Source organism: Chiloscyllium plagiosum, unplaced genomic scaffold (assembly GCF_037043375.1).
Source record: "Chiloscyllium plagiosum isolate Xiang-an unplaced genomic scaffold, Cpla_swu_hap1 HiC_scaffold_3, whole genome shotgun sequence".
NCBI classification, from domain to species: domain Eukaryota; kingdom Metazoa; phylum Chordata; class Chondrichthyes; order Orectolobiformes; family Hemiscylliidae; genus Chiloscyllium; species Chiloscyllium plagiosum.
In genome coordinates this window covers 112,212,403-112,240,040 of record NW_028270141.1, presented here as the reverse complement: position 1 = coordinate 112,240,040, position 27,638 = coordinate 112,212,403, and the positions used below count along the sequence as shown (strand labels likewise).

The 27,638-nt window shown below is 40.0% G+C and overlaps 1 protein-coding gene across 2 annotated transcripts in view; it reads left to right on the top strand.

Annotated features, from left to right (window-relative positions):
- ascc3 (activating signal cointegrator 1 complex subunit 3) overlaps nucleotides 1-27,638 on the top strand; it is a 544,034-nt gene that overhangs the window by 118,443 nt on the left and 397,953 nt on the right. For both annotated transcript variants that reach the window (XM_043687007.2, XM_043687008.2), the window contains exon 11: nucleotides 9,465-9,629. In XM_043687007.2, the coding sequence (XP_043542942.2) occupies nucleotides 9,465-9,629 (165 nt within the window). The remainder of the gene's footprint in view (nucleotides 1-9,464; nucleotides 9,630-27,638) is intronic.

Here is a 27,638-nt window from a genome sequence, read left to right as displayed (position 1 = left end):
TTCCAAATGCTTGTTTTTGTAGTTCAGGAATACATTAACAATTTCATGGCATTATTTACTAAGAATAGGCAGTGTTCTGCTGTATTCTACTTAATATTCATCTTCAGTAAAAACTACATAGGCATGGCTTAAAAGAAGTTTCAGCACAAAATACAATAGGAGTGGAAATAGTGAATTATTCAACAAAAACAGTTAATAATGAAAATTCTCAGCATGACCATCAATGTTTGTATGGAGAAAGTTTTGTGTGCTGAATGAAAATGATTGTAGAGTCCAAATCTAGAAGCCCCATCCCTGAACCCATGTTTGCCATTTTTGCAGCGGTAATGCGTAGGTGTAGTTTCTAAAATGGAAATCTGGATTTCTGGGTGTAGTTGCCCGTAGAAATTGGTAGCTACCTGCACTCATGAGGTTTTAGTGAGATAACTGTCTGACATTGCAGATTTAGATCTGGCAGAGTCAGGTCCTAAACTTGAGAATTGTTTGGAAAATAAGATTACTCTTTTGGTTAGATAAGTTATCCAGTGAGTATGGTTCCTGTGGCACATTTTGTAAGCTGTTGATGCACTTGCAGATTGTTGGACGCAGTAAGTAATGTGTGTACAAATGCAAAATCTCTTGTGATTTTCAGCAGTTTACCTGGGTGTGACATGCTGCATCTGCTTTAAACAAAGTGCACTGTGATGAATAAAATGCATTCATTGTATGTTAACTAAAGTAATACATTGATTTTGATGCACAATAACAATAGAAATTTGTCAGAAATCAATTTTACTCCAATGTTGGTCTTGCCATCAATGCCCACATTCAACGAACAAATGGAAAGATTTGGCACAATTTCGTGATTTATTCGGCATCTGAAACCTATACATAGATTTTTTTTTGCATAACTACATGAGCCTAGATAAAGCCCAGATAATTAAAAGAAGAATAAAACCTGTCTGGTCCTGGTGCTCTCAAGGGAAACCTACATGTATGTAAATTTGACACCAGACTCACACTAATCTCATTAATCATTGAACATGCTTAGTTGTTCGAAAGCATTATGGGAATACACTTCCATCGGTGCAACAATTGAGTGGGATTATAAATGAATCGCACATAAATTATGCAGTATTTTGGACAAAATGGGAAAATATTTTGCAGACCAATGTACTGTACCATCAGTGCTCCTGAAATGAATGTTGCATCCTTTACTAGTGCTTAAAAAGTTCTTCCTAAACTTAAAATCCAAATAGATATTGAAAACAAGGCAACTATTTTGATAGAGTGGAATATCAAGAAAACTAGTGCAACTTTACAGTGAACAAAAGGCGTACAGTTTCTATTGTTAGAGCTTCAGGTCAGTCTTCTGTGAATTTTCAGATGATGCTGAGTACCTATGAATACATGCTAGTAAATCCAATAGTTTGCAAAGCAATTTTTGCACCCTAAATATACATGCATTGTTTCAGTAATTACCATTGAAGCAGTCTGACAATGCATTTTCACGCTTAAATACATAAGTCACCTTTTTTATTCCAAAATATAATTTTAAAAAATACTTAGAAGTGCATGTAAACAAGTGACAATAATGACAGTATTTATCATGCCAGTCTACATCGTGCATGTTGATATTTTAAATGCAATCCTTAAAAGTTCATGAATTTTGATGAGAGTCATATCTGGAGCAGGCCTGGATTTTTGCTCCTGGGTCAAAAGTACAAAGTTGGAACAACTCCTGATTCCACAAATCCAACCTGTGAAAATATAGCCCAGAGAGTGGATTTACATTCTGTCTTAACGGGGTTCCCAGAACAAGAACAGGGACCACTGGGTATAGAGGTAGAGTGTGCAGAAGGCCGACCTGGGTGCTCTGACATTTTGTTGAAGCTGGTTTTAAAAAAAATTACATTAAAACTAGCCCTTGCCCATGAATGCTCACCCCCACAATGAATCATTCATGCTGACATGCAACCATACCCCACCTACCCCTACAACCATTCTTACCCTTTTGATAATCAAGCCCCTTCCATTCGTGCCCATATTCCCAATGCTACCCTCTGCATACTCACCGTAGACCAACCTTATCCCATAGCTTTTTATAGTCTCTATGCCAATTTACTACCAACTCATACAACCTATACCCTCACCCTGACCCCCTCCTTGCTAAATCATCAAGTATCCATTATAGGTGTACCATAGGGGCCATGAAGACAAAAAAAAAGTCAGATCGCTTGATCCATGCAAGTGTCATATCTGACAGGTAGATCATGAGATTAATCAAACATTGAAGAATGGCCAGTGATCAATTCCCAAAGTTGATCAAATGAAGTCAGTTGTTCTCGACCGCTGTGCTCAGACAATTGGGTTGAAGATTCTGCTTCAATCGAATTAGTTTAAAAAAAGATAGTGCTAAAATACATGACATTCCAGTATAAAATTTCATTTATTGCTGCTGTAGAGTAATGGTGCTGAAACTGAATCTTGAAGCAGATATTGGGAGAGTGAGAAGTGAATTGTTGTTGTGCAAAGAGTAGTACTTGTATTGTGTGATGAGGGTAATGAGGATTTAGAGCAGCAGACCTGGGAGCAAAGAGAAGGTGCATCTTCCCCTAATGTGAAACTAAGTGGTTTGAGACCAGTAATTGGGGTTGTGGGTGTTAGTTGGTACAGAGTGAGGAAGGATTTGGTTGGAATGACTATCTTGAATGATTCCATGAGGATGATCTTACGTCTAGGAAGATTGGGAAGTCTGTGATGTTTTTGCAAGAATGGGATGAAACAGAAAAGTGACTGAGAATCTTTTATTAAATTCCTGGAGTTGCAGCTTCTTTAGACATTTTTGTAATGCTAGTTTCCCCGTTTAAAGAAGCAACATGTGATCATGGAGAATTGAAGAAGAGAGAGTTTCTCAAGACGCCAGTCTTTCGATCCCTCTTTTGAATATGTTTTGTAGCTAATCAAAAGCAAGTTTAAAAAATAGGTACACTTGAATATAACAAAAAGAACATTATACACAAGGTAAGAATATTTGCATATGTGTAACATCAGTTAACTAATTAGTTAGATGCTTAGGTGTTGGCATTCAAAGTATTTTGTTTTGTAGTTATTAAAGACAGATGTATTTTAGTCTGCAGCCTTTTTGACCTTCTGTGTGATGCCAATAGATGCCTTTCTAATGGTCCCTGGCATGAACTAAGAATGTATTCTGGTTTAACTCTGAGCCCTGTCAAACAAAGACAAGAATCATGTTTCAGTGATTTCTGGTAATGGCAGGCAACGTGCAACAGGAATTCACCAACAGGAAAAAAAATTGCTTTCTGCAGTACTCATCTAGTCAGTAAAAATTAATGAAAATACAAATCATGCTGATTCAAATGCAGCTTGCAAATTCAAAATGTGTGTTTTTTGGCATCATTTTTCTTCTAAATGATTTCGTGAAATAGTTATGTAAGCATAATCTTCAAAAAACTTTTTATTTTATCTTTGGAATGTCATAATCTATTGAAAGTATTTTAAATTGGCCAGCAGAGGAAAAGCAGAATGGTGTGTTGTTTCCCTGGTGCCAAGATCAAGGATGTCTCAGAAAGGGCGCAGAATATTCTCACGGGGGAGAGGGGCCAGCAGGGAGGTCATTGTCCACATTGGAAGCAACGACATTGGAAGGGAAAAGGTTGAGATTCTGAAGGGTGATTAGAGGGTTAAGCAGAAATTTAAAAAGGAGGTCCTCAAGGGTAGTAATATCTGGATTACTCCAAGTGTTACGAGCTAGTGAGGGCAGGAATAGGAGATTAGAGCAGATGAATGCATGGCTGAAGAGCTGGTGTATGGGATAGGGATTCACTTTTTTGGATCATTGGAATCTTTTGTGGGGTATAAGTGACCTGTACAAGAAGGACGGATTGCACCTAAATTGGAAGGGGACTACTATACTGGCAGGAAAATTTGCTAGAACTGCTTGGGAGGATTTAAACTAGTAAGGTGGGGGAGTTGGACCCAGGGAGATAGTGAGGAAAGCTATCGATCTGAGATGGGTACAGCTGAGAACAGAAGTGAGTCAAACAGTCAGGGCAGACAGGGATAAGGTAGGACTAATAAATTAAACTGCATTTATTTCAATGCAAGGGGCCTAACAAGGAAGGCAGATGAACTCCGGGCATGGTTAGGAACATGGGACTGGGATATCATAGCAATTACAGAAACGTGGCTCAGGGATGGGCAGGACTGGCAGCTTAATGTTCCAGGATACAAATGCTACAGGAAGGATATAAAGGGAGGCAAGAGAGGAGGGGGAGTGGCATTTTTGATAAGGGTGAGCATTACAGCTGTGCTGAGGGAGGATATTCCCAGAAATCTAGGGAAGTTATGTAGGTGGAACTGAGAAATAAGAAAAGGGTGATCACCTTATTGGGATTGTATTATAGACCCCCCAATAGTCAGAGGGAAATTGAGAAGCAAGCTTGTAAGGAGATCTCAGCTATCTGTAAGAATAATAGGGTAGTTATGGTAGGGGATTTTAACTTTCCAAACATCGACTGGGACTGCCATAGTGTTAAAGGTTTAGATGGAGAGAAATTTCTTAAGTGCGTATAAGACAATTTTCTGATTCAGTATGTGGATGTACCTACTAGAGAAGGTACAAAACTTGACCTACTCTTGGGAAATAAGGCAGGGCAGGTGACTGAGGTGTCAGTGGGGGAGCACTTTGGGGCCAGCGACCATAATTCTATTAGATTTAAAATAATAATGGAAAAGGATAGACCAAATCTAAAAGTTGAAGTTCTAAATTGGAGAAAGGCCAATTTTGACGGTATTAGGCAAGAACTTTCGAAAGCTGATTGGAGGCAGATGTTTGCAGGTAAAGGGACGGCTGGAAGATAGGAAGCTTTCAGAAATGAGATAACAAGAATCCAGAGAATGTATATTCCTGTCAGGGTGAAAGGGAAGGCTGGTAGGTATAGGGAATGCTAGATGACTAAATAAATTGAGGGTTTGGTTAAGAAAAAGAAGGAAGCATATGTCAGGTATAGACAAGATAGATCGAGTGAATCCTTAGAGTATAAAGAAAGTAGGAGTATACTTTAGAGGGAAATCAGGAGGGCAAAACGGGGACATGAGATAGCTTTGGCAAATAGAATTAAGGAGAATCCAAAGAGTTTTTATAAATATATTAAGGACAAAAGAGTAACTAGGGAGAGAATAGGGCCCCTCAAAGATCAGCAAGGTGGCCTTTGTGTAGAGCCACAGAAAATGGGGGAGATACTAAATGAATATTTTGCATCAGTATTTACTGTGGAAAAGGATATGAAAGATGTAGACTGTAGGGAAATAGATGGTGACATCTTGCACAATGTCCAGATATACAGAGGAGGAAGTGCTGGATGTCTTGAAACGGTTGAAGGTGGATAAATCCCCAGGACTTGATCAGGTGTACTCGAGAACTCTGTGGTAAGCTAGAGAAGTGATTGCTGGGCCTCTTGCTGAGATATTTGTATCATTGATAGACACAGGTGAGGTGCTGGAAGACTGGAGGTTGGCAAACGTGGTGCCACTGTTTAAGAAGGGCAGTAAAGACAAGTCAGGGAACTATAGACCAGTGAGCCTGACCTCGGTGGTGGGCAAGTTGTTGGAGGGAATCCTGAGGGACAGATGACAATGCATTAGGAAAGGCAAGGACTGATTACTGATTCGGGATAGTCATCACGGTTTTGTGCGTGGGAAATCATGTCTCACAAACTTGATTGAGTTTTTTAAAGAACAAAGAAGATTGATGAGGGCAGAGCAGTAGATGTGATCTATATGGACTTCAGTAAGGCGTTTAAAAATGGAAAAGCACAGCATGGTCAACAGCATCAAAGGAACATGAGAATCGACGTTTCGGGCATAAACCCTTCTTCAGGAGTTTAATTCAGATAAATGCAAGGTGCTGCATTTTGGGAAAGCAAATCTTAGCAGGACTTAAACCCATAATGGTAAGGTCCTAGGGAGTGTTGCTGAACAAAGTGTAGGTTCATAGCTCCTTGAAAGTAGAGTCGCACGTAGATAGGATAGTGAAGAAAGCGTTTGGTATGCTTTCCTTTATTGGTCAGAGTATTGAGTACAGGAGTTGGGAGGTCATGTTGCGGCTGTACAGGACATTGGTTAGGCCACTGTTGGAATATTGCGTGCAATTCTGGTCTCCTTCCTATTGGAAAGATGTTGTGAAACTTGAAATGGTTCAGAAAAGATTTATAAGGATGTTGCCAGGGCTGGAGGATCTGAGCTACAGGGAGAGGCTGAACAGGCTGGGTCTGTTTTCACTGGAGCGTCGGAGGCTGAGGGGTGACCTTATAGAGGTTTACAAAATTATGAGGGTCATGGATAGGATAAATCGGCAAAGTCTTTTCCCTGGGGTCGGGGAGTCCAGAACTAGAGGGCATAGGTTTAAGGTGAAAGGGGAAAGATATAAAAGAGATCTAAGTGGCAACTTTTTCACGCAGAGGGTGGTACGTGTATGGAATGAGCTGCCAGAGGATGTGGTGGAGGCTGGTACAGTTGCAACATTTAAAAGGCAATTGGATGGGTATATGAATAGGAAGGGTTTGGAGGGATATGGGCCGGGTGCTGGCAGGTGTGACTAGATTGGGTTGGGATATCTGGTCGGCGTGGACGGGTTGGACCGAAGGGTCTGTTTCCATGCTGTATATCTCTTTGACTCTCTGACTCTAAATTAAATTTGTAAACACTAATTTTGTGGGAAAGAGGCATTAATCTTTTGATGGGAATGTGCACTCAATTTCCTGTAGATTGATGTACAGGAAACTGCACTACCCATTGCTTTTAAGTGGAAACCAGCCTCTCTTCATTATGAGCCCACACAGATATAAGTGACATAGAGTGATCATGCAGATTTATTAAATCTGTTTTAGCAGATTTTCTGGCTGACTAGATACAGTTGTTATGGAAACAGATCACAGTCTTCCACTTTTACTGTCCATGGGTTGTCATGTTGGAAGTTGTATTTAAGACTCTGCAGTCTTTGAGTGAAATGATAAAAGTTAATTAGTTTTTTTGTCTCTAGAGGTTTATTATGCGGCACTTTTTTAAAATTTTGTGGTACAGTTTGGGAAATGGGCTGGTTGGTGGAGGTGTTCGTATCGAAGAAAAGCTCAGTGATTTTATGTAAATTCTTTTGACAGCATAAACGGTTGTATCTGGGGGGCAGTGATACAATTAAGAGATGTTTCATATTTGATCCAAAGTTTTTCTGTGAGTAAAGAAAGCTAAATTACAAAGAAATATTTAGTTCTCTTGTGGGACTGGTCATCGCTTGCAGGCCAATATTTTATTGTCCATCTCTATTGCCCTGGAGAAAATGCTGGACATCTGCCTTTTGAATTCTGCTGTCTATGTAATTGGTTGCATATTGATTTTTTTCATTTTACATGTGTAATTCAGAAAGCTGCTGAATGATTGTTCATCATTTCTAATTATTTTTCATTTTAAATTTAAAATTTTTGGAGATGCTCCCACTTTAAATTTAGCGAGGTGCTTTGGGGCCAGATGGACCATGTGGAGACTCTTCAATCGCAAAGCGTGGGTCCTGTTGCAAATCAAGATCCTTCTTGCATTTTCCCAGATGTCCTCCCATATTTCAGAAGATATCTCAACATCCCACTCCCTCTCCCATATCGAAAAGCCGTTCGGTCTTGTCCGAGGAGCCCTCTCCTAATTGATGATAAGCATTGCTAACAAATAATATACCCTCACAACACCCTCTTTTCTATGTCGGCCTATAAGGATCAGTTAGAAGTGTGGTCTCTTTGTATGAAATTTCTAATTTGGAAGAACCAAAAGAGGTCCCTACTGGGCAATTCGTATTTCCAAGCCAACTGGTCAAAAGACATCAGCCCATGGTTTAAACCCAGAGTCCATCATCCCTGGCTGAAAGCCCAGCATACAAACAATGGGTTTCAAAAATGAAGTTTTGGCAATATTGCCCTCGCTCTGTTGCATTGCCCTCCATGCCTTGGCAGTGTTGATGACTGTTGGGCTATAGCAATATTCCTTCACTGTTCTCATTTTTTCTAAGAATAGCAGTCTGTAAGGTAACTGCAATTTAGTCAATTTAATTAGCAGCCGCTTGTGATAAATGTAAAGTGAGCATGGGCACCTGACTAATTGTCTTTGGTCCCGTTATAGACAGCGAGTATACTGGAGAGCTGTGGTAGGCAAAATAGATAAGGCCTTGGGGATGGAGGTGGAAATGGACGTGGTATCTCCTCTTCTTGGCTTTAATTCTCTTTCATTAGATGCACACAAAAAAAGGCTTTTCAGTATCCTCACTTCATGTGCCAGAAAGAACATTCTATTAGGGTGGATGTCAGAAAATCCCCTGGGGCTGGCAGGCTGGTGTAAGCTAGTGATGGAGCATATCCCCTTGGACTTTCTGACGAGGGTGGTGCACCATAAAACTGAGGATTTCTGTAAGATGTGACGGCCCTTTTTGGACTATCTGGGTTCAGATTTGTCCGCCATATTAATAAGAGCCTTTATATAGCCATGGCAATTCTAAGAAATGGGTTTGGTATCCAGAAGGGAGGAACTGCAAACATATGAATATGTATAAACTTTTGCACTTGATGATAGAGGGCCATTGTTTTGTTTTGCTGAACTTTGTTACAGCTGTTGTTGTTATTATTATTATTATTATTATTAATAAGATTTTCATTTTTTAGCTTAATTATTAGTATTTATTTGTGTTAGTATAAAAATTTTTTTAAAAAACATTGTCTTTCTGGATCAAAAAATTAATGTTCTTATCTTTTATAAGTGTACAAAAAAATTCTCTATGTTGTAATTAGTCTCCTCACCGTAACTTTTTCTATTTACCAGTCAGGCAGCTAGAAAGTAATACTTTGTCAATTTGCAAGTTTAATGGTTTATTTACGCTGAGAATGCATACAATAATGGCTTGCTCACATCTAGTGTTGATGTCATGCATATAAACAGTGAGTTCGTACTCATCGGTCATGTGCTACAAAGCAGTGCCACTTGGATGATTAGCATTTCAAGTATAACAGCATAAGATTAATGTATCTCCTGCATAAATAATGCACAGCTGTTGTCTAAAATACAGACTAGTGTTAAATTTATATGTTGATTATACTTTCAGTATATTTACTAGTGTTAATGACAGCTGAATTCTACTTGAGTAGCCCCTACCAAACATCTTGCCTTGATGCACAATAGTTTAGTATTAGTTAGACTTCATAAAATGGTAAAAAATGATTTTTACATTTTAACAAATAATTGTTTTTAAGCTCCACAACAGTGTAATTTATTTTATTCACTTTCATACTTTATAGAAACACATTTTGGATTGTTTTCATAAAAATTATTGAGAAGTTATACACAAAATCTTAAATACAACTAAAATGTTTGTCACAAATTTTTGAGTCATGTACTGTGTATTGTTGAATGTGTCTTTTTCTGTTTTTCAGATGCTTGTGACAACGCCTGAAAAATGGGATGTTGTAACACGTAAAAGTGTTGGTGATGTAGCCTTGTCTCAGATTGTTAGGCTGTTAATTTTAGATGAGGTTCACCTATTGCATGAAGATAGAGGACCGGTTCTTGAAAGCTTAGTGGCACGAACACTACGACAGGTAAATAAACCTGAGAAATTTAGACTTTGGTATTACTGTACAACATTTAGCGCACAACTGTACAACGTTTTCTGAAAAGTGACTGGTGCTTAAATATTGCAACTTTTTGAAAATTGAGGAAAAGGCAAGGTATTTTATCTTGCACATTCTAGCATGTCCTGTGCAGAATCTTTTTTATATTTGAAGTTGTGTCCCTTGCATGGTTTGCCCTAAAATGTGGATGTAAATGTGATGTGTATAAGGCGTAAATAATATATTCTATTGAATTTGTTATTTTAGAATATATTGCTTTTTCCATGTTGTTTAGAATTATACTTGCTGGTAGTTAAAATTTTGATGCAGCCAATTTAAAATAGCTTATGACATGTGTTCAAGACCCACAAAAACTGAACTTGTACCCAAATAGTTATGAAGTTGGTGGAGTGGTCAAGTCTGACCCTGCAAGCCATTTGGATTCTGGCCTCATTTGAATGTAGTTGTGAACAGATTTGAAGAGACAACTGATATGGTAATGATGAAATAGTTAACTTCAAGTCTGTATGCCAAACTGGATAACCTCACATTTTTCTACATCATATTCCATCAGCCATGCTCTTGCTTATTCACTAAGCTTGTCCAAATCATCCTGAAGCACTTTATATCTTCATGACACATGTTTCCACTCAGCTTTTTACCATTTCTAAATTTGGAAATATTGCATTTGGTCTCAACATTCAAATTTTGCTACATACTCCCATACCCACAGAATCGTTTTCTGCAATTTGTTACCTGTAGTTTACCATGGCCTAAACATATTTACAGGGAACATTCCAGAACCAGGGACCAGGGGCTTCCGGGAAGGTAAATTTTCTATTTTAAATGAATGGGTCTGCTCCTATCTGCAGTTTTGGGCTTCCCCGGTAGGTCTTGGAACCCCCGCAGTTACGGGGAGACCACTGTATTTTGAACAGTTGGAGCCCCCTACTGATTCTTAGAGTCCCACGAGTCACAGCCTGCCAATATGGAAATGACCCATTTATCCTTACTGTTTTTGGACTGCTAGCCAATTAATCCAAGCCAGCACATTACCTTCTGTCTCTAGTGCTTTCATTATTCTGACCAACCTCTCTGGAGACTTTAGCAAACCTTCTGAAAATCCATGTCTATTGGCTCTCTTGTATCAATTTTCTTTGTAAAATCTTCCAAAAAAAGTTCATTAAACATGATATCCCATGCAATTTGCAAATCCATGCTGATTATGTCCAATCAAATCAATATCAACCATTTTTTGTGTATGTTTTCTAATACTGATGTAAGATTAACAGGTCTGCAGATCCTTGATTCCTCTTTTGCTGTCTTTGATATGGGTTGCTACCTAGGCGAAAGTGAGGACTGCAGATGCTGAAGATGAGAGTCAAGATTGGAGTGGTGCTGGAAAAGCACAACATGTCAGGCAGCATCCGAGGAGCAGGAAAATCAATGTTTTGGGCAAGAGCCTTGCATCAGGATTCCTGATGAAGTGCTCCTGCCCAAAACGTTGATTTTCCTGCTCCATGGGTTGCTACCTTCCAAGGAAGAAAATGAGGTATTCAGGTGAAGGTGTTTATGGAGGAAGTACTAGACTTTGGGAAAGAGGCAACTGAAAGCACAAGTGGTGATGGTTGGACGCTTGTAATCTGGAATCCACAGAGGTCAGAGATAGACCAATGACAAATACCTTGGCAGATTTTTGTGGCTGGAGGAAGCTACAGAGATAGGGAGGGGCAAAGGCATGGTGAATTGCAAACTATAATGAGATTTAAAATCCAGGAAGGAAAAGCAGACTAAGATTACAGGGTTTAAAAATCACACAACACTAGGTCATAGTCCAACAGGTTTAATTGGAAGCACTAGCTTTCGGAGTGTTGTTCCTTCATTAGGTGGTTGTGGAGTACACAGTTGTAAGACGCAGAACTTATCGCTTGGTGTTGTGTGATTTTTAACTTTGTACACCCCAGTCCAACACCGGCATCTCCAAATTAAGAATACAGGCACCACTTTGAGATGGTTAGCGTTTTGTTGCTGTCAGCTTTGAATTAGGGAAACTGATTACATGAGGAGCTGTGAAATATTTATTTAGCAAATAGAAGTTGTTCACATGAAGAATGATATTGCTTATTTTTTAAAGCTCTCTAAAATATAACCATTGCCAAGCCATGAAGAAGTACTTCTGAAGTTACAAAATAAATTCATTACTATTAAATTCTTTCAGAAGTTTGCTTGTGTTCTCATTAATTTGAACATAGTGACCCAGTAATTATTATCCTTTTTGTAGTGTCTCAATATTATAATTCTTTCCCTCAGAAGATAAAGAGCTGACTCAGAAGTTCAGGTCGTTTACTGCACTCAAACAAATGAGCTGGTGCACAGCCACAGTGTACACTTGAAAATGAAAAAAAATACCTAGAAATTCTGTTCAACTTCTGAGGACACTTTCTTACATTTGGAATAACATAGACTGAAATTAATTAATAGGTGAATCTACACCAAAAAAGTTTATTTGTGAATGTTTAATTTGTGGATATCTTTACTTTGTCATTTTCTTCTGTTGGATTTTAGGAAATAAATTACAATTTAAGGAAGGCACATATGAAAAATGAGCAGAACTTGGAGTTCATGTGAGATCTTGCTAAGAAAACATCTTGCCTGTTTTATTATAGGTGTCCTTCCCACAACCTAACTTATTTCTTATGGTGTATTTGAAAATATAACATCCAAAACAGAAAACAAGAAACAGACCCTTTGGCCCAAGTCATCCATATCGACCTGGTTTCCTCCAGTGAACCAGACTTATTTGCCTGCATTTGGTCCATATCCCTCTAAATCTTTTTCTATCAAAATACCTGCCAAAATCTCTATTAAAAGTTGTGACTGTATCTGCATCTATTACTTCCACCGGCAGTTCATTTCGATATATGCACCACATTCTGTGTTGAAAATGTTGTCCCTTTTAAATCTTTCGCTTTTCACCTTAAACCCATGTCCTCTAGTTTTGGACTCCCCTACCCAAGGGAAAAAGACCTCGACTATTCACCTTATCCATGCCCCTCATGATTTTATAAACCTCTGTAAAGTCACTCCTCAGCTCCGATGTTCTAGAGGAAAAAAATCTTAGCCTATCTAGCTTCTCCGGGAAGACCAGTTCCTCTGGAATGTATCGTATTGGAGAATTCTAAAAACTGATAAGATGTTCAATGATTTATATGTATGATTGGTGCAACACTGGTATCATTCGAGTTAAATCTTAGATAACAGTAGCAACAACAACTAGTATTTCTAACGCTCTTTTAACATTTATTAGATAATGCAAGTACTTCACAGCAGAATTGCAAAACAAAGCATGATATCAAATTGCACAAGGAAGTGGTCAATCAGATGACCAAAGGCTTAGCCAAAGAAGCAGGTTTTAGAAGTGTGTTAAAAGAGAGGAGTAAGGTAGAAAAATGGTGAGAAGTACAGGGTACATATTCAGAACTTTGGTCCGATCCTGAAAGTGAAACCACTGAATGTAGAGTAATTAAACTCAGGGAATCATGCAAAGCCAGAATTAGAAGAGTACAAATATTCTGGAGGGTTGTTGTGTTATTGGAGATGACAGAAATACGGATAAGGCTGGGGAGGGATTTGAACCAAGAATGGCTAAATTAGGAGCTGTTGTAAATTAGGTGAAAGTGGGTACTGCAGATGCTGGAGATTAGAGTCAAGATTAAAGTAGTGTTGGAAAAACACAGCAGGTCAGGCAGCATCCGAGGACCAGGAAAGTGATGCAGGACTTTTGCCCGAAACATCGATTTTCCTGCTCCTAAGATGCTGCCTGACCTGCTGTGCTTTTACAGCATTACTCTAATCTTGACGCTGTTGTAAATTAGCTAGAACAAAATTAGAGGGAGAAGGATTGCTGAGAGTTCAACAATGTCAACAGGAGTTTGAATGACATGAAATTTACTGAAGATATAATGAGGGTGATCAGCCAGGATTGTGTTGCAGTGATTGGGTTTGGAGGTAGCAAGGCATGAATGAGGATTTCAGCTACAGATGAGCTGAAACATGTCGAAACATATCAAGAAAGGTGCAGAGATATACCATTTGGACTTTTGAGCGTGATCATGCAACTCAGTAGCCTGTCCTCACTTTCTCCCCCTACCCTATCTAACGCCTCCTTGAAAACATTCAATGTTTATGCTTCAACCCCTTTGTGACAAGGAATTTCACAGGCCCCCCACTCTCTGGGTGAAGAAATCTCTTCTCATCTCAGTCCTAAATGGCCTGTCGCTCACCAGTTGTGATTCCTGGTTTTGGACATAATTTTATGAATCATCTTTGACCCTGGGACTCCTTAGATGGGAGACTTTAATTTTGTGGCCTTTGGGTCTGAATAATAATCAAATGTTGGAAACAGATAAAGTCAATAGAGGGATGTGTATGCTTAACTAAATTCAGTGATTTGCTGGAAATATTCTATATTAGACACATTACAAACCTAGAGACTGAATAATACAAACTTGTTCACACAACCTGATTTTATTGTTTTATTAAGTGTGATGCAAGGTGAGCCTCTTGTTTGGTTCTAAGTCACAAGGAAAGTGGAAAAACATAAAGAAGATTTTGAAAGGTACAAACGTGCTAAAAGGAAGCACCATAGAAAAGCGCAACACAAGAAATTTGAAATGTACAACCAAATTGTATTATTGTTAAGGATTGATTTAGTTTATGACAGGAGAAATTCTCTGCTGATATGAAAGACTTGCTTAAGCTATTGAGGAATGGCATAATCTATCTGCTGTGTTGGGAATCTGGAAGTAGATGATTGCATTTGGAGATAATCCACAAATATTTAAGCCAAAAGTATGAATATGAAGTATGAAAGCATGAAATAAAATAGTGTCTGCGTCCATGTAAGTATTTGAATGTGAATGTGTCTTTTTAGCTAAGAAGGAAGTAGAAGAAACATAAAGATCATTTGAATTAACAGCAACAGCATGAAGAATGAATGCCAGAAGTAGTGGAAATACACGAGAGAAAATTTGTTGCATTTTGGGTGTAAATTATTTGGTTGGCAAAGAGTTATGTAGTAGTTGCAGTGTTTTATTTCCACCTACTCAACTCATTCAGTCTATATATATATACTGCTTTAAAATTTAGTGACCTGAATTTTTTGAGTTCTGGCATTGTTTCTTCAAGCAATAATTCTCTTGAGCTGTGCTACAGTACATTTCTTCCTGTCCAGGCTGTCCCCAAAATGCACTGCGCAGTGCAGCACAAGGTAAAGACCCTTCCCCATCCCCCCAGAACTCTGATGGAGTGGAGTAAATTTGGGGGCAAAGCAAATCATCCCCCTCCAATGGCGTTGGCTGTCTTATTCCGTCTAGTAAGATGAAAAAACTGGACCTTTTAAAGAGTGTTCGAGAGTGCTTGTGTAAATTACTGGGAGATTGTTCAGGTGAATGAAGGGCCATTTGGGTAGGAGTGGGTTGTTGTGTCAGGGACAAGGGGCTAGTCAGGTGTTAGGGGAAGGGTGCAGATGAGTTGGGTATACTCAGGTCAGGTTGGGAAGTAATTGTGTGGGCAGGCTGGGGTAGTTTGGATAAGGTCAGGAAAGTTGATTGGAGGTGTGAGTGGTGAGGGGAGGCAGTTTTGGAATGGTTGAGGTGTAAGAGCAGATTTTAATTTGCCCTTATTTCTGCGTAATAATCCAGGTAAGTCAAGCTAAGAGTTGAAGACATTTGCAGAGAGTTCAGAGCAGCAGGCCCATTGGAATTTTAAACTCCCTGCACAATTCATATATCTGTCCATTTGTCAGGACTTCCACAGGGTCCTGGCACATATCTTCGGTTATGTTCAGTGTCCAATGTTCAAAAGGCTGAGCTCCAATGTTTTGGATAATTAAATTAGATTGTATGGATAGATTCTTTGGATAGATTATAATTCATTATAACCATTTTGATTCCACTTAAAATGACACCATGACTGATTATGAAAATATAGGAAGCATGAAGGGCCAATACTAGGAAAGAGATGTGTTTGGGAAGGGGCAAGCAATGATGTTGCATATTTTGCAGATAGTGACCTAAAATATTGGGAAATGACTTAATCTAATCTGCCATAAAATGGAGTGAGGCAAACACTAAACTTAGATAATTAGGAAAGAGGTAGAAAACATATTGAAGAAATTATTTATGCTTATGTGAATGCAAATAGTAAAATTAGTGAGCTCGAAGCACTGACACAAAACAAAGAAATGGAGCTAAGGAAGACTAAAAGCTGTCTAAAATCAGACAATGCTTGTAAGCAAACTTGTAAAAAGTGTGTTTTACAAAAGAAAGGTAAGTAGGAAATAGATGACATCAATTTTTAGAGATGGATCAGTAACAAAGAGATGCAAGAAATGACATCTGGATATTTTTGGAAAGAAAGAAAAGCAGAAAAAGGGGAAAAGAAGTAATAAGAAAAGAACTTATTATTAAAGACTGGAATCTGTTATTCGTGATGTAGTAACAGCATACTTGGAAAATCGTGATTAGGCAGAATCAAATGGTTCTATGAAAACAAAAACATTAAACAAACACTGGAATTTTTTAAACATTGTAACAGTGTAGGTAAGTGGAAGTGGTAGGTGAAGCATATTTGGATTTTTAGAAGGCCTTCAATATGGTGCCAAGCCAGAGATTATTCCAAAAATGTTTGAAAAGGTGGTTCGGTGGTTATCACTGCTGCCTCACAAAACCAGGGTCCCAGGTTCAATTCCAGCCTCTGGCGACTGTCTGTGCGGAGTTTGCACATTTTCCCTGTGTCTGCGTGGGTTTCCTCCGGGTGCTCCGGTTTCCCCCCACAGTCCAAAGATGTGCAGGTCAAGTGAATTGGCCATGCTAAATTGCCCATAGTTGGAAATGTGTTGCTGGAGAAGCGCAGCAGGTCAGGCAGCATCTAGGGAACAGGAGAATCGACGTTTCGGGCATTAGCCCTTCTTCAGGAATAATGCCCGAAACGTCGATTCTCCTGTTCCCTAGATGCTGCCTGACCTGCTGCGCTTCTCCAGCAACACATTTCCATCTCTGATCTCCAGCATCTGCAGACCTCATTTTCTCTTCATAAATTGCCCATAGTGTTAGGTGCATTAGTCAGAGGGAAATGGGACTGGGTGGGTTATTCTTCGGAGGGTCGGTGTGGACTTGTTGGGCCGAATGGCCTGTTTCCACACTGTAGGGAATCTAATCTGCACTGGTTATTTCACTGAAACAAATTATTCTAAGAAGACTTGACAAGTTAGATGCTGAGAAACAATTTTTCTTGTCCTGAGAGTTTAACTTCATCAAAAAAAACTCCAAGTTATTTATTTACTATTGGCCTTTAACAAGTCTTTCATTAATTAACCCCCATTTACCGAGTGTTTTCCTCAATTCACCCTTCCAGAAGCTTCTCCACCATTAAATTTGAAGTAACTGAGCTGTACCTACTAGCCTTGTTTACTCTTCCTTTTTGAAAAAGGGTATTATTTATTCTTTATTGGATATGGGTGTTTCTGGCAAGGCTATCATTTGATGCCCATTCCTAATTCCCCTTGAACTGAATCGTTTGCTGGGCCATTTCATAGGGCTATTAAAGGTCTACCACATTGCTATGGATCTGAAATTATGTGTTAGTCAGACCAGGTTGAAATGACAGATTTGCTTCCCTAAAGATCAGTGGTAAATAAGATAAATTTTTGTGACAATGACATGGTTCCCAGTTTTGAGCTTTGTATTCCCGATTTTTAAATTGGATTTAAAATCCACGAGTTGCAATTGTGTTGTTTGACCGCATGTTCTCAGAGCATTAGCCTATGTTCCCAGAGTATTAGCTCGTGCCTCTGGATGATGATTCCAATGGCATTACAACTCTGTCATTGAATTTGCAATTCTCCTATTCTTAGCTACCATTAGGCTCATTCATGAAGTCAGGAGGTATGAGATACAGGGAGAATTGCCTCTCTGGGTTCAGAATTGGTTGGCTGACAGAAGGCAGAGAGCAGTTGTAGATGGAAAGTATTCTGCCTGGAGGTCAGTGTTGGTTGGGGTCCCGCAAACTCTGTTATAGAGTCATAGAAATGTACAGCATGGAAATAGACCCTTTGGTTCAACTCATCCATGCCAACCAGATATCCCAACCCAATCTAGTCACATCTGCCAGCACCCGGCCCATATCCTTCCAAACACTTCCTATTCATATGCCCATCCAAATGCCTTTTAAATGTTGCAGTTGTACCAGCCTCCACCACTTTCTCTGGCAGCTCATTCAATACACATACCACCCTCTGTGTGGAAAAAGTTGCCCCTTAGGTGTCTTTTACATCTTTCCCCTCTCACCCTAAACCTATGCCCTCTAGTTCTGAACTAGCGCGACTCCAGGGAAAAGACTTTGTCTATTTATCCTAATTTATCATAATTTTGTAAACCTCTATAAGGTCACCCCTCAGCCTCCGACGCTCCAGGGAAAACAGCCCCAGTCTGTTCAGCCTCTCCCTATAGCTCAAATCTTCCAACCCTGGCAGCATCCTTGTAAATCTTTTCTGAAACCTTTGAAGTTTCACAACATCTTTCTGATAGGAAGGAGACCAGAATTGCAATGCAATATTCCAACAGTGGAGAAAGTGAGGTCTGCAGATGCTGGAGATCAGAGCTGGAAATGTGTTGCTGGAAAAGCGCAGCAGGTCAGGCAGCATCCAGGGAACAGGAGAATCGACGTTTCGGGCATAAGCCTGAAGAAGGGCATAAGCCTGACCTATTCCAACAGTGGCCTAACCAATGTCCTGTACAGCCCCAACATGACCTCCCAACTCCTGTACTCAATACTCTGACCAATAAAAGAAAGCATATCAAACGCCCTCTTCACTATCCTATCTACCTGCGACTCCACTATGAACCTGCACTCCAAGGAGCTATGAACCTGCACTCCAAGGTCTCTTTGTTCAGCAACACTCTCTCTAGAACCTTACCATTAAGTGTATAAGTCCTGCTAAGATTTGTTTTCCCAAAATGCAGCACCTCGCATTTATCTGAATTAAACTCCATCTGCCACTTCTCAGCCCATTGGCCCATCTGGTCCCGATCCTGTTGTAATCTTCCCTGTCCACTACACATCCAATTTTGGTGTCATCTGCAAACTTACTAACTGTACCTCTTATGCTCGCATCCAAATCATTTATGTAAATGACAAAAAGTAGTGGACCCAGCAACGATCCTTGTGGCACTCCACTGGTCACAGGCCTCCAGTCTGAAAAACAACCCTCCATCACCACTCTCTGTCTTCTACCTTTGAGCCAGTTCTGCATCCAAATAGCTAGTTCTCCCTTTATTCCGTGAGACCTAACCTTGCTAATCAGTCTCCCATGGGGAACCTTGTCGAATGCCTTAATGAAGTCCATATAGATCACATCTACCACTCTGCCCTCATCAATCCTCTTTGTTACTTCCTCAAAAAACTCAATCAAGTTTGTGACACATGATTTCCCACGCACAAAGCCATGTTGACTATCCCTAATCAGTCCTTGTCTTTCCAAGTACATGTATATCCGGTTCCCTCAGGGTTCCCTCGATAAACTTGCCCACCACCGAGGTCCGGCTCACTGGTCTATAGTTCCCTGTCTTGTCCTTACCACCCTTCTTAAAGAGTGGTACCATGTTTGCCAACCTCCAGTCTTCCGGCACCTCACCTGTGACTATCGATGATACAAATATCTCAGCAAGAGGCCCAGCAATCCCTTCTCTAGCTTTCCACAGAGTTCTCGGGTACACCTGATCAGGTCCTGGGGATTTATCCACATTTATGCGTTTCAAGCCATCCAGCACTTCCTCCTCTGTAATCTGGACATTTTGCAAGGTGTCACCATCTATTTCGCTTCTTCCTATATCTTCCATATCCTTTTCCACAATAAATACTGATGCAAAATACTTGTTTACTATCTCCCCCATTTTCTGCGGCTCCAAAACAAAGGCTGCCTTGCTGATCTTTGAGGGACCCTATTTTCTCCCTAGTTATCCTTTTGTCGTTAATGTATTTGTAAAAACCCTTTGGATTCTCCTTAACTCTATTTGCCAAAGCTATCTCATGTCCCCTTTTTGCCCTCCTGATTTCCCTCTTAAGTATACTCCTACTTTCTTTATATTCTTCTAAGGATTCACTCGATCTATCCTGTCTATACCTGACATATGCTTCCTTCTTTTTCTTAACCAAACCCTCAATTTCTTTAGTCATCCAGCATTCCCTCTACCTACCAGCCTTCCCTTTCATTCTAGCAGGAATTCTCGTTATCTCATTTCTGAAGGCTTCCCATTTTCCAGCTGTCCCTTTACCTGCGAACATCTGCCCCGATCAGCTTTTGAAAGTTCTTCCTGTCAAAATTGGCCTTCCTCCAATTTAACATTTCAACTTTTAGATCTGGTTTATTCTTTTCCATCACTATTTTAAAACGAATAGAATTATGGTCACTGGCCCCAAAGTGCTCCCCCACTGACACCTCAGTCATCTGCCCTGCCTTATTTCCCAAGAGTAGGTCAAGCTTTGCACCTTCTGTAGTAGGTACATCCACATACTGAATCAGAAAATTTTCTTGTACACACTTAAGAAATTCCTCTCCATCTAAACCCTTAACACTATGGCAATGCCAGTCTATGTTTGGAAAGTTAAAATCCCCTGCCATTAACACTATTATTCTTACAGATAGCTGAGATCTCCTTATACATTTGTTTCTTAATTTCCCTCTGACTATTGGGGGATTTATAATGCAATCCCAATAGGGTGATCACCCCTTTCTTATTTCTCAGTTCCATCCAAATAAGTTCCCTGGATATATTTCCAGGAACATCCTCTCTCATCACAGCTGTAATGCTATCCCTTATGAAAAATGCCACTCCTCCTCCTCTCTTGCCTCCCTTTCTATCCTTTCTGTAGGATTTGTGTCTGGAATATTAAGCTGCCAGTCCTGTCCATACCTGAGCCATGTTTCGGTAATTGCTATGATATCCCAGTCCCATGTTCCTAACCATGCCCTGAGTTCATCTGCCTTCCCTGTTAGACCCCTTGCATTGAAATAAATTCAGTTTAATGTTTTAGTCCTACCTTGTCCCTGCCTGCCCTGACTGACTAGCTTCTGTTCTCAGCTGTACCAGTCTCAGATCGATAGCTTTCCTCACCATCTCCCTGGGTCCCACCCCCCCCCCCCCCCCCCCCCCCCCTCCCCACCTTACTAGTTTAAATCCTTCCAAGCAGCTCTAGCACGGTGCGGCACGGTGGCACAGTGGTTAGCACTGTTGCCTCACAGCGCCAGAGACCCGGGTTCAATTCCCGACTCAGGCGACTGACTGTGTGGAGTTTGCACGTTCTCCCCGTGTCTGCGTGGGTTTCCTCCGGGTGCTCCGGTTTCCTCCCACAGTCCAAAGATGTGCAGGGTCAGGTGAATTGGCCATGCTAAATTGCCCGTAGTGTTAGGTAAGGGGTAAATGTAGGGGTATGGGTGGGTTGCGCTTCGGCGGGTCGGTGTGGACTTGTTGGGCCGAAGGGCCTGTTTCCACATTGTAATGTAATCTAATCTAATCTAGCAAATATCCCTGCCAGTATATTAGTCCCCTTCCAATTTAGGTGTAAGATGTCCTTCCTGTACAGGTCACTTCTACCCCAAAAGAGATTCCAATGGTCCAAAAAGTGAATCCTTCTCCCTTCTCCCTTACACCAGCTCCTCCCAGCCATGCATTCATCTGCTCTATCCTCCTATTCCTGCCCTCACTAGCTCGTAGCACCATGAGTAATCCAGATATTACTACTCTCGAGGACCTCCTTTTTAATTCCTGCCAAACTCTCTCTAATCTCCCTTCAGAATCTCAACTTTTCCCTTCCAATGTCGTTGGTTCCGATGTGAACAATGACCTCTTGCTGGCCCCTCTCCCCCTTGAGAACATTCTGCCCCCTCTCTGAGACATCCTTGATCTTGGTACCAGGGAAGTAACACACCATTGTGATTTTTCGCTGCTGGCCACAGAAACGTCAGTCTGTACCTTGGACTAGAGAGTCCCCTAACACAGTTGATCTCTTGGAACCCGACGTACCCCCCTCATTGCATTAGAGCCAGTCTCTATACCAGAAACTTGGTGATTCGTGCTACGTTCCCCTGAGAATCTGTCACCCCCTACATGTTCCAAACCAGCATACTTGTTTGAAATGGGTATAGCCACAGAAGGCTTCTGCGCTAGCTGCCTACCTCTCACCTTTCCAGGAGTTGACCCATCTATGTGATTGTATCTGAGATTTTCCTCCCTCCCTATAACTGCCACATACTGTCGCTGTTGCAAATTCCTCATTGCTTCTATCTGTCTCTCCAACAGATCCATTCGATCTGATAAGATTCTCAACCAACAGCATTTATTGCAGGTATAATCCGCAGTAACCCTTAAACTCTCTTTAAACTCCCACATCTGACAAGAAGTGCATATCATTGCAAAGACCATTTTTACTCCTTCACAATCTACAGACCCAGAAAATAACACCGTCTTAATCCTCTACAAAACAGTGACCTTGGTTAACTTAATAGTTGTGGCTTATATTTTATGTTTAATCAAGAGACGTATCTCAAAAAGCATATAATCAAAAAAGAACCTATTCTACTCACTACTGCTGACTTTCCGTAGGTCTCACTTAAAACCATACACTTAGCTGATTCTCTGCTGTGAACTTCGCCCAAACAGTTCGTCCAAGATCAGTTGTGAATTTCAATGTTTGTTAATTTTCCCACATGCACTCTGATGTCCAGCGATACATGAATTCAAACAGCAAAGGGAGTAACTGTGTCTTGGGTCTCTGCTGTTTGTAGTTTTTATACATGACTTGGATGAAGAGGTTGAGAGGTGAGTTAGTAAATTTGCTGATGGCACAAAGGTTGGAGGTGCCGTTGATAGTATTGAGGGCTGTTGTAGGCTGTAGCACGATGCAGAGCTGTGCTGAGAATTGGCAGATGGAGTTTAACCTGGGTAAATGCGAAGTGATGCATTTTGGAAGGTCGAACTTGAATGCTGAATATAGGATTAAAGACAGGAGTCTTGGCAGTGTGGACTAACAGCGAGATCTTGGTGCTCAAGTGCATAAATCCCTCAAAGTTGCCACCCAAGTGGATAAGGTTGTTAAGAAAGCATATGGTGTTTTGGCTTTCATTAACAGTGGGATTGAGTTTAAGAGCTGCGAGGTTTTGCTGCAGCTCTACAAAAACCTGGTGAAACCACACATGGAATATTTTATCCAGTTCTGGTCGTCCTATTATAGGAAAGATACGGAGACTTTGGAGAGGGTACAAAGAAGGTTTACCAGGATCCTGCCTGGACTGGAGCGCTTCTCTTTTGAAGAGAGGTTGACTAAGCTCGGACTTTCCTCTTTGGAGAGAAGGAGGAAGAGAGCTGACCTGACCGCGGTCTACAAAGTAATGAGAGGCATGGAAAAGCCAGAGACTTTTCCCCAGGGCAGGATTGACTGCCATGAGGGGTCATAGTTTTAAAGTGTTAGGATAAAGGTATAGAGGAGACGTCAGCGATAGGCTCTTTATGCAGACAGTTGTGAACGCATGGAATGCATTGCCTGCGGTAATGGTGGAAGCAGAATCATTAGGGACATTTAAGCGACTGCTGGACATGGACATGGACAGCAGTGATTTGAAGGGTGTGTAGGTTAGGTTGTTTTATTTTAGATTAGGATTAATCTTCGACACAACATTGTGGGCCGAAGGGCCTATTCTGTGCTGTACTGTTCTATGTTCTATCTATGTCTCACTCTGTTTCTGCATCTTATGGTTTTATGGTCACTTCGGCCCTGTAAACTTGCAGCAAGATATTGTTACTCTGACACTCCAATCCTCTCGCTGTGAACTGGAGCATACCATTTGTGTTCTTTACTGCATGCTGTACGCTTTCTTTCAGTCACTGGTTTCCAAGGCCATCCAGGTATTGTAGCACCTGCATTTTTCCCATCTGTTGCCATTCACATAATTGCCCATTCTGGTGTGGGCGCTAATTCCTTGCTTTGCCCATCATACCTATGCATGAGAGTGAATAATGACTTTTAAAAAGTCTTCAATGTGGAACAGTGCCACATAGCTCTGGCATAACAGGCATTTTGTGTTATAAGGCTTTCAATCAACAATTTGGGCTGTAATGTCATCAGAGAAGTCCAGGTAATTTTTTGCGCTGAAGCTTCCTCTTTTGACTCCGTGTTGACTGTTTATTAAGCTGTTGTTCTACCAACAAACAGTGAAATGCTTTTATGTGTTTAATGAACTACTGTTTGTGCAAATAGATTTAAATGTTTTTTTTTAAATTTCCTAATTGTATTTGTGCTTTAAATAATTGTAGGTAACTAGAATAGAGATGAATTTCACTGCATTTGTTGCTAGAAAATTTGTTGCTAGAAAAAGTTTTTTTTGCATGCCTCTAGATTGATCTTATAATTTATAAAGATTGTAATGAATCTATTTCATTTCATTTATGGAGTGAATTAATGATTAGTGCAGATGACTAGAGATTGCTGTCTGATTTACAAAAGTATTGATTAAACTGTGATCACATTCTACAAACTGATAACAGTATTTAGTATTGTTTTTGCAATTCTGGAAAAGTAATGTTTGGTTTGTTTTGAGTAAAAGCTTACGAGGCTTTTTTTCTTTAGATGAGACATTGGTTTCCAAACACAGGTAGCTGACATAAGGAAAAGCAATATTAGAAGAGTGCACTAAATTGGAAAAATAACAAAAATATCGTTTACCCATCTACTTGTTTTTCGCTTTGTAATCATGATTACAGAGGCCCTTATTCCATCCAGTCTGTCCTACCAGAAAGTGTCACAATATTTTACCTTAAGTGGCTCTCAGAACAAGCAATGAGTTTTGGTTACAGTAACAATGCTCATTTGTGGTCAAAAGTGTTCAATTATGCATCTTTTAACATCATGATCCTGCTATTTTAGGAGTCATCAAAGAATGTAGAAGTGTTCAAAAACCATTACAGCTTGTTAAATTTAGTGAAATTGATCATTAGCATTCAAAAGTAAATATAAGTAAATATAAGTGAGCCTGGGCGCACCAGTAAAGCTTATGTGTTAAGATGGAAAACCTCAATAAATCTCACTGCCTTTAAATGTTTTTCTTTCCTTAAGAACTCCTGTTGCCTATTTCATTTCACCTGAGGCATCAACTCTTCCTTCATATCATTTTCTTCCCATCTCCTTGTTGTTTGCCCAATGCTGCCTCCAAATTTGCTGCCACATCCACTCGTATTCTCACTACCTCTGCTGTTGTCGCTGACTCTTCCATGGTGACCAAGGCTGCAGTGGGGGAAAAAAAGGGATGCTTTGTCAGAGCAGTAGTGGGGGAGCTGGTGAGATGAGGAATACTCTGGAGTTCATTCACCCCAAGGAATTGCCTTTCATTATCAGCATTCAGGACCAACTATCCCTCAGATTGGCTTGACTCCTAGAGGGAAGGATAAGAGGAAGGAAGGGGGGGGGGAGGGGCAAGCGTGAGGGATCCACAATCTGTAGGGTTGAGGGGAGATGCTGCAATCTAGGGGGTGCAGGTGCGGGTCATGCTCAGTTTGCACCGCCCAGATAAATTTACAAAAAGACTAGTAAGTACAGAAATAATAATTTAAAAATGATTGGATTATAAAAGTATCTTATTATTTTTATAATGTGGAGCATTATAAATATATTAGTTCAGGCAATACCAAATGTATTCTTGAGTCAAATACTTAAGTATTTCATCGAGTAAATAGTACTTAAAGAAAAATAAAACCATGAAAGTGCCCCTAGAATGAATTCTCATTAACAGAACATGTGCACTCACCGGAAAAAAAAAATAAAATAGAGATTAGTAGTCTGCAGGAGTGGGAAGGGACTTGCAATGAAAGTCAGGCTAATAATGGGCAGACATATATAATGGATCATGAATTAATGCCTCTGTGCCTATGTTATGGGATTACTTGGGATCTGTTTGAAAATTTGCTCAAATTTGTTTAATGCACCATTCCGCCTGTGATTTGTGCACAGATCCTATGCTCTACAATCTTTAAACTTCAGCTATGGCTTAGAAAATTTAATTTTCTTGAAATTTGGTCAATTTTGCAGTAATCCACAGAAATTGTTTTTCCCCAGAAAGCTCCTTGATTGTTTTTGATAAAAATTGAATACTCTCTGTGCACTTAATTGATTGCACATATTGTTGCTTGAGATTTGCATGATTTCAATTCATGTCAAATGATGACTGAATGATTGCTTTTGAACATAGATGATCTGTTGCATTTTGGTAAGACAAACAGGGCAGGATTTACAATGTTAATGGTAGTGACTGGTGAGTGTTGTTGAATAGAAAGATCTAGGCTTGCAGGTACATAGTTGCTTGAAAGTGGCGTCACAGGTACACGGGGTAGTGAAGAAGGTATTTAGCACACTTGCCTTCATTGCTCAGACCATTGAGTACAGGTGTTGGAACATCATGTTACAGCTGTAGGTGTCATTGATATGGCCAATTCTGAGGCCAGTTCTGAGGAAGGGTCACTTGACCTGAAATGTTAACTGTGATTTCTGTCCACAGATGTCTCTTGCTCTCTCTATGTATGTGTCTCTTTTTCTTTCTTTCTTTTTTCTTTCATTTTTCTTTTTTTTTTTCTTTTCTTTCTTTCTCCCTTTCTCTCTCTCTTCTTTCTCTCTCTCTTTCTTTCTCTCTCTCTTGCTTTCTCTCTCTCTTGCTTTCTCTCTCTCTCTTTCTTTCTCTCTCTCTTTCTTCTCTCTCTCTCTTTCTTTCTCTCTCTCTTTCTTTCTCTCTCTCTTTTCTTTCTCTCTCTCTTTCTTTCTCTCTCTCTTTCTTTCTCTCTCTCTTTCTTTCTCTCTCTCTTTCTTTCTCTCTTTCTTTCTCTCTCTCTCTTTCTCTGTCTCACTTTCTCTCTTTCTTTCTCTCTCTCTTTCTTTTCTCTTCTTGCTTTCTCTCTCTCTCTCCTTTTTTTCTTTCTCTCTCTCTTTCTTGCTTCTCTTTCTTTCTCTCTCTCTCTCTCTCTCTCTCTATCTCTCTCTCTTTCTATCTCTCTCTCTTTCTTTCTCTCTCTCCCTTTCTTTCTCTCTCTCTTTCTTTCTCTCTCTCTCTTTCTTTCTTCTCTCTTCTCTTCTTTCTTTCTCTCTCTCTTTCTTTCTCTCTCTCTTCTTTCTCTCTCTCTTTCTCTTTCTTGCTTTCTCTCTCTCTTTCTTTCTCTCTTCTTCTCCCTCGTTCTTTCTCTCTGTCTTTCTTTCTCTCTTTCTTTCTTTCTCTCTCTTTCTCTCTCTTTCTTTTTCTTCTTGCTTTCTCTCTATCTCTCTTTCTTTCTTTCTCTCCTCTTTCTTTCTTCTCTCTTTCTTTCTCTCTCTCTTTCTTTCTCTCTTTCTTTCTCTCTCTTTCTTCTCTCTCTTTCTTTCTCTCTCTTCTTGCTTTCTCTTTCTCTTTCTTCTTTCTTCTCTCTCTTTCTCTCTCTTTCTTCTCTCTTTCTTGCTTTCTCTCTATCTGCTTTCTTTCTCTCTTTCTTTCTTCTCTCTCTCTCTCTTTCTCTCTTTCTTGCTTTCTCTCTCTTTCTTGCTTTTCTCTCTCTTTCTTTCTCTTTCTTTCTCTCTTTCTTTCTCTCCTCACTCTCATTGTTTCTCTCTCTTCTCACTCTTTCTTTCTCTCTCTCTCTCTTTCTCTCTCTCTTTCTCTCTCTCTTTCTTTCTCTCTCTTTCTTTCTTTCTCTCTCTTTCTTTCTCTCTCTTTCTTTCTCTCTCTTTCTTTCTCTCTCTTCTTTCTCTCTCTTTCTTTCTCTCTCTCTTTCTCTCTCTCTTTCTTTCTCTCCTCTTGCTTTCTCTCTCTCTTGCTTTCTCTCTCTTGCTTTCTCTCTCTTGCTTTCTCTCTCTCTTGCTTTCTCTCTCTCTTGCTTTCTCTCTCTTTCTTCTCTCTCTTCTTTCTCTCTCTCTTCTTTCTCTCTTCCT